This window comes from Rhinopithecus roxellana, chromosome 3 (genome assembly GCF_007565055.1).
Source record: "Rhinopithecus roxellana isolate Shanxi Qingling chromosome 3, ASM756505v1, whole genome shotgun sequence".
Lineage (NCBI taxonomy): Eukaryota > Metazoa > Chordata > Mammalia > Primates > Cercopithecidae > Rhinopithecus > Rhinopithecus roxellana.
In genome coordinates, this window is record NC_044551.1 from 167,548,153 (window position 1) to 167,565,476 (window position 17,324).

Genomic DNA, 17,324 nt, shown 5'->3' on the forward strand with positions numbered 1-17,324 from the left:
TCAGGTGATCCACCTACCTCAGCCTCCCAAAGTGCTGGGATTATAGGCGTGAGCCACCGTGCCTGGCCACAAGGGCCTTTTTATTTATTTTTTATTTTTTGTATTTTTAGTAGAGATGGAGTTTCATTGTGTGAGCCAGGATGGTCTCGATATCCTGAACTCATGATCCGCCCGCCTCGGCCTCCCAAAGTGCTGGGATTACAGGTGTGATCCACTGTGCCCGGCCACAACGGCCTTTTTCAAGGCCATTTCTGTTGACACAATATGGCCCTTGCATCTTTTCCAAAATTGGATTGATAATTAGAACAAAACAAATCCTATAATTTGAAAAGAAACATAAGCACAAATAAATAGGCCAAAGCCATTGCTTTATTCTAATACAATTTTAAAAAATTAGACTTCTAGAAATGATTGTGTCACTCAACTTGTGCGTCATTTTTTAAGAAGAGCCTAAGGGTCACCATCACACTGCTTGCTGTTTTGTTTTAAACTACCACATGTGCACTAATAAAATGCTGTTAATGCCAGCAGTGCTACAAAAGCTTGTCTTAACTGTTGCTCAGAAATCATTCTGCTTTCCAAATTGATTCCTTTTTTAAAGTCATATTTATTGTGGCATAATTTTCACACAGTAAAATTCACCCCCTTACAGTGTACACTTTTATGAGTTTTGACAAATCATGTAATCATATAACCACCACCACAATCAAGATACAGAATAGTTTCATCACCTCCCAAAATCCCTATTTTATTTATTTTATTTTATTTTATTTTATTTTATTTTATTTTATTGAGATGGAGTCTTGCTCTTGTTGTCCAGGCTGTAGTGCAATGGCACAGTCTTGGCTCACTGCAGCCTCCACCTCCTGGGTTCAAGTGATTCTCCTGCCTCAGCCTCCCGAGTATCCAGGATTACAGGCACCCACCACCATGCCCAGCTAATTTTTGTATTTTTAATAGAGACGAGGTTTCCTCATGTGGGCCAGGCTGGTCTCAAACTCTTGATCTCAGGTGATCCACCCACCTCAGCCTCCCAAAGTCCTGGAACTACAGGCGTGAGCCACCACACCCGGCACTTTATGTTCTTTTATTGTCATCCCTTTCCTCCACTGTCAATCCCTGCCAACCACTGTGTCCATATAGTTTTGCCTTTTCCAGAGTACTATTTAAATGGAAGCATACTTCTGATTCATTCTTTGTTTGGAGAAAACCTAGTTCCTCAAAGCAAACATGTCATCACCTTATGTTTTCAGGAAGGAAAAATGACCATTTTACTTATGGCCAATGCTGCCCAAGTTTTCCTGGTTACCTTAGGTTTGGATTGTGTACGTTCTTTGCACAGCTCATCCCTCTTCTTCATGTACCTAACATTAAGGATCCGGAGTACATCAGAGGTGGCCATTCTCTGAGGGTATTTTAGATTTATAGGTCATTCAGTATTGGGTCTGACCAACAGTTCTAGCAACTCAGAATTTAAGTATTTTCTGAAACTTCCTTTTAGGAAAATCCCCCCTTTTTAAACAGTGAAGTTAATACAGATAGCTTTCAATAAAATATTAACTGGAATAGGCATGTAAGTTTTTTATCTGATAGCCAGTATGAGAACTGTCATCTTTTATACTTTTCCAAAAGAAGTAGGATGAGAGGTAGGAAGAAAACTAATGCTGCCTCATAAAATTCTGCCCAGTAGAACACTATCATAGAAATGTATATAGCTGGGCTAGGCATGGTGGCTCATGCCTGTAATCCCAGCACTTTCAGAGACTGAGGCCAGAGGACCGCTTGTGAACCCAGGAGTTTTAAGACCAGCCTGGGCAACATAGTGAGACCTCTGTCTCTGCAAAAAAAAATATATTTTTTTTGGAGACAGAGTCAGAGTCTCATTCTGTTGTCCAGACTGGCGTGCTGCGGCACAATCTCGGCTTGTTACAACCTCTGCCCCCTGGGTTCGAGTGATTCTTGTGCCTCTGCGTCCTGAGTAGCTGGGATCACAGGCATGCACCACCATGTCCTGGCTAATTTTTGTATTTTTAGTAGAGACAGGGCTTTGCCGTGTTGGCCAGGTTGGTCTCAAACTCCTGACCTCAAGTGATCTACCTATCTCAGCCTCCCAAAGTACTGGGATTATAGGTGTGAGCCACTGCCCCCAGCCTACAAAAAATTTTTTTTTAAATTAGAAAAAGAGAAAAATAAGAAAAAATAATTTAAAAAATGTACATAGCTCTCTGTCTGAGATGTTTCAGATACATAAATATTAGAAGGAAGACATTTAAAAGTCATAGTATATGTATCTAAGTACCATTATCTGATAGTACTTTTGATATTCCTGTGGCTATCCTGTAATTGTTCTCTCAATCCTGTGTGAAGATAATAAAAATAGTATTGCATACTAACTTATAAAAACTAAAGAGAAACCCAAGGAAGATGAACAGTGTAGTTATCCATGTTAATCTCTGAATGTTTTATGAGTTAGAGATTTACATAATAAAAGTTCTCTTATAGACCTGGTTTTTATTGTCTTTGACGTGCCAGTGATGTTTTCAGATGCAAGGAAATGTATCAAGTTACAAATAGAAGGGATCTTTTCGTTTGTTCTGATTGATTTATTGAAATTTATGGAGCTTAAAAATTGCGGGACCTTTTTTTTTAAGGCTATGAAAATGATTCTGTAGAAGACCTGAAGGAGATGACTTCAATATCTTCACGGAAGAGAGGTAAAAGAAGATACTTCTGGGAGTATAGTGAACAACTTACACCATCACAGCAAGAGAGGATGCTGAGACCATCTGAGTGGAACCGAGATACTTTGCCAAGTAATATGTATCAGAAAAATGGCTTACATCATGGTAAGAGGGGATTGCAGTCAGATATTTAGTGTCACTTTAATTAAGTTGAGATACTAATCCATAATGCTTTGCTTATTACTCCATGTACCTAGACATTCAACCCTTCCTAGCAAACTGGAGATGGGGACTATAATAGAGCTGCTACGTTGCATGACTACTCTTCATCACTCACAAATAGCTTTTATCAGTGTTAAGAGTTCTCACCTAAGCAGGGAGGAAGGACTATGTAAACATGATTTCATTTCTAGTCCCTTCTTAATCTACTTACCCCATCCAGGAAATGACCAGGAGGCTGCTGATTTCTGACCTGTCACAGTTGCTATAACCAGAAAGGGTTGAGGAGAAAGTGAACGGGCTGTCTTACATTCTTGTCTAATCCCCAGATCTAAATGTAAATGGGGGGACTGGAATTCAAATCATAGTGGGGATAAAAGGACAAGGAAAGAAAAGAAAGGGAGGATGGTTATGGAGAAAAGGAGTAGTAGAGAAGAGTTGAATACCTGTAGTAGGAATCAAAGTTTATAAGCTTAGGTAGGTCAGGTCATGTGCTGTGACTCATGCCTGTAATCCCAGCACTTTGGGAGGCTGAGACGGGAGATCACTTGAGTCCAGGAGTTAGAGTCTGTGATGAATTGTGATTGTGCTGCTGTGCTCCATCCTGGGCGATAGAGTGAGATCCTGTCTCTAAAAAAATTTTAAAAATGACAGTCTTAGGTAGGTCAGACTTTTTATTGTGATTCCGTACAAATGTTACTTTTTTATTTTTATTTTTATTTTTTTGAGACGGAGTCTCACTCTGTCGCCCAGGCTGGAGTGCAGTGGCCGGATCTCAGCTCACTGCAAGCTCCACCTCCCGGGTTTACGCCATTCTCCTGCCTCAGCCTCCCGAGTAGCTGGGACTACAGGCGCCCGCCACCACGCCCGGCTAGTTTTTTGTATTTTTTAGTAGAGACGGGGTTTCACTGTGTTAGCCAGGATGGTCTCGATCTCCAGACCTTGTGATCCGCCCGTCTCGGCCTCCCAAAGTGCTGGGATTACAGGCTTGAGCCACCGCGCCCGGCCCACAAATGTTATTTTTAAATTAATCCAAAGTTTCTAGTTCTTCTGCTCTGAATAAAAAAAAAAAAAAAAATTAATACCAAGTCTTTACTGGAAAAAGTGGGGAGGGGAACTACTAGTAAGCGTGATGGTCAGTAAACAGGTTATTCACTCATCGTACAGATGTGAGTTGCTAAGGATTTTTGAGGACAAGAATTCCATCTGACGTATGTTTGTGCCTCATTTTCCCTTTCCACTCGCCACCATGTGTACTATATTGTCGCTCACTAAATAATTACCAAGTGTTTGCCTTCAGATAAGTTTTCTACCAGAAATGAAACATTAAGTCCAGTCAGTATCCCAAGTAGCATATGATGAGTACTAGGAAAGTTGAAGGAGTTCGGAGGACAGAGCCATCCCTTTTGCCTAGAGTGATAGACCAAGACTCCTTTGGTCTTCTATAATGTTATTTATCAAAGCAACCAAAGAAGAGCTTTTAAACAAGGTTATGCTTACTTGTTGGATTTTCAAGTTCAGTACAAAAATGTGTATGTCTGACAATTTTCAGACATAACATCAGAAACATCTTGGTTTGGGTAAAATCTCCAAGCTTTCTTCTGACTATATATTATACCCTAGTCCTGATTTTGGTGTTTAGTTGAACTCCTACTCATCCTGAGATTTGAGATGCTTAGTATGCCATGCAAATAATGAAGAATCTGTCATGCTAAGACTATAAGCCTAGGGTGGGGAAGAGCTTGGAAAAAGTTAGAACTCTGCTATATCACCCCCCCATTTCCTGCAGCCACAAGATGGGAAAGAGAGGAGGCCAGCCCTTCTAGGATAGATTGTTAAACATGCTAAGACTTCTGAAACATGCCAAGACTTCTGAAAAGAAAGGGTAGTGGTGGGAAGTGGTTTAAAATGTGGCTGTGAAAAATGTGTCTCTTGTTAATTAAAGTGATCTAACTTAAACTTCTTTTAAACTGTTTATAGGAAAATATGCAGTAAAGAAGTCACGGAGAACTGATGTAGAAGACCTGACTCCAAATCCTAAAAAACTCCTCCAGATAGGCAATGAACTTCGGAAACTGAATAAGGTGATTAGTGACCTGACTCCAGTCAGTGAGCTTCCCTTAACAGCCCGGCCAAGGTCAAGGAAGGAAAAAAATAAGCTGGCTTCCAGGTAAATGCTAATAATGTTCACTCATGTGAAAAAAGTTTATGAGGTGAGGTTAGGCCCTCAGTGAGTTTTTATAGAAGGACAACCACTTCAGCCATTATTCAGAAATTGTATTTTTATTTTATAAATACTACAATGAGAATATTATAATTTTTCTTTTGAAAGTAGGAGATGGTATTTTTGTTTTATGGAAAAAGTTTTTTTTTTTTTTTTTTTTTTTTTTTTGAGGCGGAGTCTCGCTCTGTCGCCCGGGCTGGAGTGCAATGGCCGGATCTCAGCTCACTGCAAGCTCCGCCTCCCGGGTTTATGCCATTCTCCTGCCTCAGCCTCCCGAGTAGCTGGGACTACAGGCGCCCGCCACCTCACCTGGCTAGTTTTTTGTATTTTTTTTTTTTTTAGTAGAGATGGGGTTTCACCATGTTAGCCAGGATGGTCTCGATCTCCTGACCTCGTGATCTGCCCGTCTCGGTCTCCCAAAGTGCTGGGATTACAGGCTTGAGCCACCGCGCCCGGCCGGAAAAAGTTCTTAAGAGGGGAGAGATGAATGGACTCTGGTGCATTATGTTATAGTATAACAATAAAAATTTTTTGATAGCTTTATTTTGTGTTTGCTTTTTTAGTAAATCAGAGTTATTGAGCTATAACTTAACAGTAAAATGTATACCTTTTAATGTATACTTTTATGAGTTTTGACAAACATATCCAATCACATAACCACCACCACAATCAAGATATTGAACATTTTCATCATCTTAAAAAGTTGCCTTCGGCCGGGCGCGGTGGCTCAAGCCTGTAATCCCAGCACTTTGGGAGGCCGAGACGGGCGGATCACAAGGTCAGGAGATCGAGACCATCCTGGCGAACACGGTGAAACCCCGTCTCTACTAAAAAATACAAAAAAAAAACTAGCCGGGCGAGGTGGCGGGCGCCTGTAGTCCCAGCTACTTGGGAGGCTGAGGCGGGAGAATGGCGTAAACCCAGGAGGCGGAGCTTGCAGTGAGCTGAGATCCGGCCACTGCACTCCAGCCTGGGCCACAGAGCGAGACTCTGCCTCAAAAAAAAAAAAAAAAAAAAAAAAAAAAAAAAAAAAAGTTGCCTTATGTCTCTTTGTAAAAGCAAACCCTTTCCTGCACCCATAGCTCCTCAAAGCCACTTACCTATTTTCTGTCTCCATAGTTTTGCCTTTTGCATAATGTCATGTACATGGAATATACTGTATGTACATAGCCTTTGATTGAACCTGTCTTCCTTTTTTTTTGAGACAGGATCTCACTCTGTCACCTAGGCAGTGGCCTGATCTCTGCTCACTGCAGCCTCTGCCTCCAGTGCTCAAGGGATCCTCCCACCTCAGCCCCTTAAGTAGCTGGGATTATAGATGTGACCCATCATGCCCAGCTAATTTTTGTATTTTTTGTAGAGATGGGGTTTCACCATGTTGCCCAGGCTGGTGTCAAACTCCTGAGCTTAAGCGATTTGCCTGGCTTGGCCTCCCAAAGTGCTGGGATTACAGGTGTGAACCACCACGCCCAGCTGAATCTGTATTCTTTCACTCAACATGATGCATTTAAGATTCATCTATATTGTTGCCTGGAGTAATAATTTGTTCCTTTTTGTTGCTGAGTTGTATTCCTTTGGGTGGGGATATACTACAGTTCATCCATTCACCAGTTGAAGGGCATTTGGGTTGCCTTCAGTTTTTGGCAATTACGAAAAAAACCACTATCAACATTCACTTACAGATGTTTGTGTGAATATATTTGCATTTGTCTTAGATAAATATCCAAGCAAATATGTTAATAAGAAACTGCCAAACTATTCTCCAAAGTAGCTATATGTACCGTTTTACATTCCTACTAGCAATACATGAGGGTTCCACTGGCATCACATCCTCTACAACTTTTGGTATTATCAGTTTTTATTTTTATTTTTGTTTTATAGTCACTTTAATAGGTGTGTACTGATCATAGCTTTATTTCTAAATGTGTGCTAAATTTTTAAAAATCAATTTGCATAAATGATTATGTTGTGTTTTCTGGTAACTCAGTCATTTGATAAACATCAGTAGGCAGCGGTTTTGGATTGCTGTTAGAAAATGAAAGATGAATATTCACTTAAAAGAGAAAGCAGGCTGGGCATGGTGCCTCATGCCTATAATCCCAGCACTTTCGGAGGCCAAAAAGGGAGGGTCACTTGCAGCCAGGAGTTGGAGAGTAGCCTGGGCAACATAGCAAGACCCCTTCTCCATAATTAAAAATAATAAAATTGAAATTAAAGAAAAAGAAAGTGAACTAACTGCTCCTTCCTTTCACAGAGCTTGTCGGTTAAAGAAGAAAGCCCAGTATGAAGCTAATAAAGTGAAATTATGGGGCCTCAACACAGAATATGGTAAACCTAAAGTTTTAAGAAGTTGATTAACCACCTATTGATTTGCTGAGCACTCTCTTTTCTTTGGTTTGTGATTTGCTTTCCCTGTATTCTGCCTAGTTTTTGGCTAGCCTCCTATTTGTTTATCTGTTCAGTAAGCCACATACTCATTTTCCTTCATTCTTGTCCTCCTTTTAGTATAAGTTTCTGTACTGGTGACTTCCCAATCCACATCTTATCTGTACGCTAACAAGCTGATCCACTTGTGACCATGATAATGTATTTATTTTATTTTTTCTGTAAAAGATGTGGAAAGTTTTACTATTAAGAATAGGCAGCAAAAGCAACCTGCATTTCTCAAAAGATCACAGTAATTTCTTGTTTTATAATTGTGTTACTGGGTTAGCCACTTCTGTTGACTGATTTTAATATTTTCCCTAAATTGAATAATGATATTTTAGGCTTCATATGAATAATTTAGACCTGTGTTTTTCAGATTTGATTGCTCATTGGAATTGTCTGTGTACTTGGTTAAAATACACATTTCTAGGCTTCTCTGCAGATCTTCTGAATTAGATTGTGTGTACAAGTAGAACTCAAGAATCCATATTTTTAACACTTCTCAGATCATTCTCTTTTTGTGTGTGTGACAGGGTCTTACTCTGTTGCCCAGGCTAGAGTGCAGTAGTGCAATCACAGCTCGCTGCAGCCTCTACCTCCCGGGCTCAGATGATCCTCCCACCGCAGCCTCCCGGGTGACTGGGAATACAGGAGTGCGCTACTACGCCTGGCTAATTTTTTGCATTTTTTATAGAGGTGGAGTTTCTACTGTGTTGCTCAGGCTGGTCTCAAATTTGTGGGCTCAAGCAATCCGCCCACTTCACCCTCCCAAAGTGCTGGGATTACAGGCACGAGCCGCTGCATCCAGCTAAGATTATTCTTTTTTTTTTTTTTGAGGCGGAGTCTCGCTCTGTCGCCCGGACTGGAGTGCAGTGGCCGGATCTCAGCTCACTGCAAACTCCGCCTCCCAGGTTTGCGCCATTCTCCCGCCTCAGCCTCCCGAGTAGCTGGGACTACAGGCGCCTGCCACCTCGCCCGGCTAGTTTTTGTATTTTTAGTAGAGACGGAGTTTCACTGTGTTAGCCAGGATGGTCTCGATCTCCTGACCTCGTGATCCGCCCATCTCGGCCTCCCAAAGTGCTGGGATTACAGGCTTGAGCCACCGCGCCCGGCCTAGTCTTTTTTTTTTTTTTTTGAGATGCCCTGTCGCCCAGGCTGGAGTACAGTGGCTCCACCTCGGGTCACTGCAACCTCTGCTTCCCAGGTTCAAGCAATTCTCCTGCCTCAGCCTCCCGAATAGCTGGGACTACAGGCCTGCACACCACACCTGGCTAATTTTTGTATTTTTAGTAGAGACGGGGTTTCACTATGTTTGCAAGGCTGGTTTGGAACTCCTGACCTCAGGTGATCCACCCGCCTTCGTCTCCCAAAGTGCTGGGATTACAGGCATGAGCCACTGCACCTGGGCCCAAGATTATTCTTAATGCAACCATTCTAGCACTTATTCAGGAACTACTGGTTTTGATCTAAACCAAAGTGCTTCTCGGCGTTTCACATCGTAGCACATGTAGAAAATTATCATCTCTTAGGCATCATGGAATATAAGAGGAGTAGGCTGCTCATGGGAGGAGATCCCCATGAGCTGAGGGGATAATTATTTTACACATCTAGAACCCTTTTACAGCACTTCACGGGTATGGGAAGCTCTGGTTTTGATCTTCTGTGATAAGAACACCTCCCTTCTCTCTTATTTTGTTTAAGCCTGGTGTTATAAGTAAGTTAGTATATTCCTTTGCCTCAAAATTTGTCCTCTTCAATGTGTGGTTCTTTTGGGCAAGTTGAATCTGAAAGTGAAACAGTGTGAAAAATGATCAGTTATTTGTTTCTAGAGGTTTTCTTAAGTTTAGCATGTCTGGCACATAGGTGTTCAATAAACTGTGCAGTTTTTCTTAATCCTTTATCTTGATTATTTTCCTTTGGTGAGGGCAGAAAAATAATTTTCAACTGTAAAGTTTTCAACTTAATGAAATGAACTTGTGTTTTATTTAACAGCCACTCAGTAAATGAATGAAATAAAATAATTGTTGGTGTGTTGTAATGCAAAGCTACCCATTTTCCTATTGTTCTTTCTTTTTTTTTTTTTTTGAGGCGGAGTCTCGCTCTGTCGCCCGGGCTGGAGTGCAGTGGCCGGATCTCAGCTCACTGCAAGCTCTGCCTCCCGGATTTACGCCATTCTCCTGCCTCAGCCTCCCGAGTAGCTGGGACTACGGGCACCCGCCACCTCGCCCGGCTAGTTTTTTGTATTTTTTAGTAAAGACGGGGTTTCACCGTGTTAGCCAGGATGGTCTCGATCTCCTGACCTCGTGATCCGCCCGTCTAGGCCTCCCAAAGTGCTGGGATTACAGGCTTGAGCCACCGTGCCCGGCCTGTCTTGATCATTTTTAATATGTCATAAACTGGCATTGTTCCAGGGACTAGCTTCAGGGGCCCACTATACTACTCATCTCATCCTATCCCACCAAACTTCCTTCTATTGATTCCTCCTGCCAAAGCTTACTGGAGACTACTCTGTGAATCCTGTGGAAACTGGTTGACTCCGAATGAGAAATAGAAGTGTTAACCCTTCACCCTGACTGACGTATTTTGTCCCTAAGAAAGCTATATGGAAAAATTAAAACCAGAAAATCCCTTGATGAATATGGCATCAGAGGAGGAGGATCTGTTTATGAGTTGAATGTTTGGACTCAATTTCTGAGAGCCAGGTGCTTCTATTTCCTAAACCGGAGGTTTGTGGTAGCATGAGAGCCCTTTCCCTTTTTTCTCCCTGCCCCGTAATGTGCTTGGACACTGTCAAGGCTTGAGAAGAACTATTCTGCTCAGTTTTACTTTAGATTTTATAGTGTTTTTTCTTTTTCTTTTCTGTTTTTTTTTTTTTTTTTTTTTTTTTTTTTGAGACAGAGTTTGACTCTTGTTGCCCAGGCTGGAGTGCAATGGCGCTATCTTGGCTCACCACAACCTCTGCCTCCTGGGTTCAAGCGATTCTCCTGCCTCAGCCTCCCGAGTAGCTGGGATTACAGGCGTGCACCACTACACCTGGCTAATTTTGTGTTTTTAGTGGAGACAGGGTTTCTCCATGTTGGTCAGGCTGGTGTCCAACTCCTGGCCTCAGGTAATCCGCCTGCCTCGGCCTCCCAAAGTGCTGGGATTACAGGCATGAGCGAACATGCCCGACCATGTTTTCTCTTTTAAAAGTAACTTTATTTACTTTTAACGTATTGAGTATGGGAGAACCCCATTGTTTTCCCTAAGTCTAGCCTGTATGCAGATATCCTTGAGTAAGTAGTATTCTCTTTCAATTATTCATGGAGGAGAAAACACAGATTTTTTGTTTCAAGTGATTTAGGAGGTTAGCTGTACTTTACTTGTTCAGTGACACATTTTACACATATTGGCCCTGAATGTGGTTTTTTTATTTTTATTTTTATTATTTTATTTATTTATTTTTGAGATGGAATCTTGCTATCTCACCCAGCCTGGAGTGCAGTGGTGCAATCTCGGCTCACTGCAAGCTCTGCCTCCTAGGTTCACACCATTCTCCTGCCTCAGCCTCCCGAGTAGCTGGGACTGTAGGCGCCTGTCACTACACCTGGCTAATTTTATTTTTTTGTATTTTTAGTAGAGATGGGGTTTCACCGTGTTTGTCAGGATGGTGTCGATCTCGTGACATCGTGATCCACCCGCCTTGGCCTCCCAAAGTGCTGGGATTACAGGTGTGAGCCACCATGCCCGGCCTCTGAAAGTAGTTTTAAATTGTCCCTCTCACTTTCCTCTTCAACTGCAGTTTAGATTGGCCCCTTCTCAGTATTGCTAGATGAAGAATAACAAATTACTGGTTTTTACACCAGGCGTGTGGCATGCTTCTGTAATCCCAGTTACTTAAGAGGCTGAGGTGGGAGGATTGTTTGAGACCAGCGTGGATGATAGAGAAATACCCTGTCTCTTTAAAAACAACAAAAACCTCAAATCACCAAGGCAGTCTCTGAAGAGGTAGAGATTAAGTTCAGACCGTAGGAATCCTGTGTGCTGAAATAAAAAATGTGTTTTCCTCACAGCTTTACCGAGGTATAATTGAAGTACAGTACCTCTACACATTGAGAGGGTATAATTCGATTAGTTTACATATACACATACATGTGTGAAACAATCAAGATAATGAATATTTCCATTACCTCCAAAAGATTCCTAGTGCCCCTTTGTAAGTTATTCTGCTCTCCACTCCTATCCCTGGGTAGCCACAGTCTGCTTTCTGTCACTATAATTTACATTTTCTAAGATCTTACATTAATGGAATCACAATATGTTTACATTTTTGCCTGGCTACTTTCACTCAGCATAATTATTGAAAAATTCCTTCATGTTGTTACCTGCATCAGTAGTTAGATCCTTTTTATTGCTAACTAGTATTCCGTTGTTTGGATATACTACTATTTGTTTATCTCATCACCTGTTGATGGATACTTACATTGTTTCAAGTTTTTGGCTATAACCAAGGGGCTATGAGTATTTGTGTACAGGTATTTGGGTAGACATGTGTTTTAATTTCTCTTGGTTAAATAACTAGATGTAGAATGACTGATTCATAAGATAAGTGTATATTTAATTGCATAAGAAACTGCTAAACTGTTTTCCAAACTGCCTGTACCGTTTTACATTCTTTTTTTTTTTTTTTTTTTGAGACGGAGTCTCGCTCTGCCGCCCAGGCTGGAGTGCAGTGGCCGGATCTCAGCTCACTGCAAGCTCTGCCTCCTGGGTTTAGGCCATTCTCCTGCCTCAGCCTCCCAAGTAGCTGGGACTACAGGCGCCCGCCACGTCGCCCGGCTAGTTTTTTGTATTTTTTAGTAGAGACGGGGTTTCACCGTGTTAGCTAGGATGGTCTTGATCTTCTGACCTTGTGATCCGCCCGTCTCGGCCTCCCAAAGTGCTGGGATTACAGGCTTGAGCCACCGCGCCCGGCCCGTTTTACATTCTTAAAAACAGTGTAGGAGGGTTCTAGTTGGTCCACAGCTTTGCCAACACATGGCAGGGCCGATCTTCTTACTTTTACAAATCTAATGGGTGTGTGATGGTATCTCATTGTGGTCTTAACTTTTCATTTCTCTGATTAATAACATTGAGCCTCTTTCTTGTGCTTATTGGCTGTTCATATGTTTTCTGTTGTGAAGTGTCTGTTCAAATATTTTGCCATTAAAAAAAATTGGTTTCTCTTCTAAAGGTTCTTTATTCTGGGCCAGGTGCAGTGGCTCATACCTGTAATCTCAGCACTTTGGGAAGCTGAGATGGGCCGATCACCTGAGGTCAGGAGTTCAAGACCAGCCTGGCCAACATGGTAAAATGCCGTGTCTACTAAAAATACAAAAAATTAGCCAGGCTTGGTGGTGGACACCTGTAATCCTAGCTACTTGGGAGGCTGAGGTAAGGAATCACTTGAACCCGGGAGGCAGGGTTGCAGTGAGCTGAGATTGTGCCATTGCACTCCAGCCTGGGCAACAAGAGTGAAACTCCGTCTCAAAAAAAAAAAAAAAAGTAAGTAAGTAAGTAAATAAATAAGGAAATGTTCTTTATTCTGGATATAAGTTCTTTGGCTTGACTTTTTGTTTTCCTCATTGGCATCTTTTCCTTTCTTTTCCTCTTTTCTTTTCTTTTCTTTTCTTTTCTTTCTTTCTTTCTTTCTTTCTTTCTTTCTCTCTTTCATCTTTCTCTTCATCTGTCTCTCTCTTTCTCCCTCTCTCTTTCTCCCTCTCTTTCCTCCTCTCTCTTTCCTTTCTTTCCCTCCCTCCCTCCCTCCTTCCCTTCCTTCCCCTCCCTCCCTCCCTCCTTCCCTTCCTTCCTTCCTTCCCTCCCTCCCTCTCTGCCTCTTTCCCTCTCTCCCTCTCTCCTTCTCTCTCTTTCTGTCTCTCTTCTTTCTCTCTTTCTCTCCCTCTCCTCCCCTCCCCTCTTCTTCCATCTTTCTATCTTTCTTTTCTTTCCTCACTCTGTTGTCCAGACCGGAGTCCAGTGGTGCGATCTCAGCTCACTGCAACCTCTGCCTCCCAGGTTCAAGTGATCCTCATGCCTCAGCCTCCCAAGTAGCTGGGATTACAGGCGTGCACCACCACGCCTGGCTGATTTTTGTATTTTTAGTAGAGACAGGGTTATGCCATGTTGGCCAGGCTGGTTTCAAACTCCTGGCCTCAAGTGATCCACCTGCCTTGGCCTCCCAAAGTGCTGGGTGGGCTTACAGGCATGAGCCACCATGCCTGGCCCTCATTGGCATCTTTCAAAGATCAAACAATTTTAATTTCGATGAATCAATTTGTCAATTTTTTTATATTTCATGATTTTTTGTGTTGTAAGAAACCTTTGCCGACTCCAACATTTACAAATCTTTTCTTGTATTTTTTTTTTCTTAGAATTTACGTAGTTTTAGGTTTTGCATTTAGGCTTATGATCTATTTTAGGTCAATTTTTGCATATGGTATAAGGTAAAAGATGATGTTCATTTTTTTCCATGTAAATATCTGGTTGATCCAGCACCATACATTGAAAAGACTTTCCCTTACCTATTGAATTGTTTTTGCACCTTTGTTCGGTCAATAGACCATATATTTATGGGTTTACTTCTAGATACTGTATTTTATTGATACATTTATCTTCCTTTATGTGGATACAAAACTTTTTTTTTTTTTTTTTAAATAGAAACGGGGCTGGGCATGGTGGTTTATGCCTGTAATCCTAGCACTTTGGGAGGTCAATTGGGAGGATTGCTTGAGGTCAAGAGTTCAAGACCAACCTGGCCAACATATTGAGACCCCTGTCTCTGTTTAAATTATTTTTAAAAAGAAAAAAAGATAAAAAAATATGTATAGACGGGGTCTCCCTGTCTTGCCCAGGTTGGTCTCAAACTCCTGGGCTCGAGCGATTATCCCATCTTGGCCTCCCAAAGAGCTGGGATTACAGACATGAGCCATCGCGCCCAGTCATGTGGATACAAAATTGTCTTGATCACTGTATAGAACTGTCTTAATTACTGTAAATCTTTAAGTCAGGTAGGGCTAGTTCTTGTTAGACCTCCAATTTTGCTCTTTTTGTTTAAATCTGTTTTGGCTATTACAGGTCTTTTGCATGTCTATATACATTTTCAAATTACTTTATCACCTTTTACAGAAAAGCTTACTGGAATTTTGATTGGGATTGCTTTGACTCTTTAGATCTATTTGGAGAGAACTACTATCTTAAAATGGAGTTTTCCGATCCATGGACCTGGTATCTCTCTCCACCTAGCTAAGTCTTTGTTAGTTTCTCTCTGCCATCTTTTACAGTGTTAAGTGTAGAGTGCTTGAACATCTTTTATTAGATGTAATCCTGAGTATTTTATGTTTTTTAGTGCTTCTGTAAATGGAATTGCTTTTGAAATTTTGGGTTCTTTGGTATTAATGTATAAAACATGTTTTTGTGTATTACTCTTAGTTCCAGTAGTAGGTGTGTAGATTCCCTGGGATTTTCTGCTGACACAGTCATCATCTGCAAATAGGAATGGTTTTATTTCTTCCTTTCTGATCTTTATGGCTTTTGTTTTTCTGCCTTGTCAAAATGTCTAGAACAGCCATAATATTAAATAGAGTGGTGATTGCCTTGTTTACAATCTCAGGGGAAACCTTCTGTCTTTAGGTATGATGTTTGTGTTGTGCTTTTTTGTGGATGAGATATCCTTTATCATTTTGAGAAAATTTCCTTCTATTTCTGGTTTTGTTTATTATGAATGGGTGTTGATGATTTTTTTGCATCTGTTGGAGCAGTCATATATTGTTCTCTTTTATTCTGTTAATACATCACATATTCACCTGTTAAGTGGTGAATTACATTTGTTAATATTTGGATGTTAAGCCAACCTTGCATTCTTGGAATAAACTCTACTTGGTTATGATATATCTTCCTTTTTATATTGGAATCTATTGCTAATATTTCATATTCTATTCTAATATGTTGGATTCCATTGTTAATGCTTTGTTAAGGATTTTGTGTCTACATTCAAGAGGGATATTGGTCTATGATTTTTATTTTCTTTTTTTATAAGGTTTTAGTACTAGGGCTGTACTGGCCTCATATAATTAGTTGGACCATGATTTCTCTTCCTTTTTTGTTTGACAAAGTTTTATAAGATCAATTTTATTTCTTCATTGTATCTATGATCGAATTTGCTATTAAAACCTTCTGGGTTCTTTTTTTTGGGGAAGATATTTGGTAATTTCAATTCTTTTACAAGGAAAAGCTATTCAGATGCTTTATTTCTTCTTGTATGGATTTTCTTTTTTTTTTCTTTTGGGACAGTGTCTCACTCTGTTGCCCAGGCTGGAGTGCAGTGTGTCACGATCTCAGCTCACTGCAGCCTCTGCCTCCCGGGTTCAAGCAGTTCTCATGCTTCTATCTCCTGAGTAGCTGGGATTACAGACATGTGCCACTGTGCCTGGCTAATTATTTTTATTTTTAGTACAGATGGGGTTTCAGTGTGTTGGCCAGGCTGGTCTGGAACTCCTGGCCTCAAGTGATCTACCCGTCTCGGCCTCCCAGAGTGCTGGGATTACAGATGTGAACCACCATGCCAGGCTTCTTTTTTTTAGACGGAGTCTTGCTCTGTTGCCCAGGCTGGAGTGCAGTAGCACAATCTCAGCTCACTGTAACCTCCACCTCCCAGGTTCAAGCGATTTTCCTGCCTCAGCCTCCCGAGTAGCTGGGATTACAGGCAACTGCCACCATGCCCAGCTGATTTTTATATTTTATTAGAGACGGGGTTTCGTCATATTGGCTAGGCTGGTCTCGAACTCCTAACCTCAGGTGATCCACCCACCTCAGCCTCCCAAAGTGCTGGGATTACAGGCGTGAGCCACTGCACCCGGCCTTCCTGGCCTCTTATATGGATTTTAAATCGTGTTTTCAAGAAATTTGTTCATTTCATCCAAGTTGTTACATTTGTTAGCACCATATTTTCTTGTTATCCTTTTAATATCTGTAGATTCTAAAGTGATGACACCTTTTTCGTTACAGATATGAGTGATTGGCGTCATCTCGTATTTTTCACGATGGATCTACCTGGGTGGGGGGTGTCAGTGTTGTTGATCATTTCAAAGAACCAGTTTTTGGCTTCATTAATTTTCCTTATTGTGTGTTTGTTTTCTGTTACATACATTTCTGCTCTTTATTATTTCCCTCCTTACTTTGGGTTAACTTGCCTTTTTTTTTGAGATGTAGCCTCGCTCTGTAGCTAGGCTGGAGTACAGTGGCGCAGTCTCGGCTCACTGCAACCTTCGCCTCCTGGGTTCACGCCATTCTCCTGCCTCAGCCTCCTGAGTAGCTGGGACTTAAGGCACCCGCCACCACGCCCAGCTAATTTTTTGTATTTTTAGTAGAGACAGGGTTTTACTGTGTTAGCCAGGATGGTCTCTATCTCCTGACCTTGTGATCTACCAGCCTCAGCCTCCCAAAGTGCTAGGATTACAGGTGTGAGCCACCGCGCCTGGCCTTACTTGCTTTTTGTTCTGTTTTGTTTTAAAGCTTTTCAAGGTGGGGAAATCTGTTCTTAAAGCTTTTGTTTTTGAGGGACTTGGTTTGATTTATTTAATAAACATTTACTAAGGTCCTATGATTTGATACAGCAGGCACTATCAGGCTCTATCAGGTCTTAAACCAGTGAAGACAATGTCCACAGGATGGTGGACATTGATGCATGTCTACAGTGTGTTATCTTTTTTCATTGCCCTTTTTTTAGTTGGAGATGGGGTCTCACTGTGGTACCTAGG

At 41.4% G+C, this 17,324-nt stretch overlaps 1 protein-coding gene across 3 annotated transcripts in view; it reads left to right on the plus strand.

Moving 5' to 3' along the window:
- Positions 1 to 17,324, plus strand: part of CREBRF (CREB3 regulatory factor) — an 89,770-nt gene that overhangs the window by 55,658 nt on the left and 16,788 nt on the right. For all 3 annotated transcript variants that reach the window (XM_010373330.2, XM_030927283.1, XM_010373332.2), the window contains exons 5-7: positions 2,652 to 2,846; positions 4,881 to 5,070; positions 7,379 to 7,452. In XM_010373330.2, the coding sequence (XP_010371632.1) occupies positions 2,652 to 2,846; positions 4,881 to 5,070; positions 7,379 to 7,452 (459 nt within the window). The remainder of the gene's footprint in view (positions 1 to 2,651; positions 2,847 to 4,880; positions 5,071 to 7,378; positions 7,453 to 17,324) is intronic.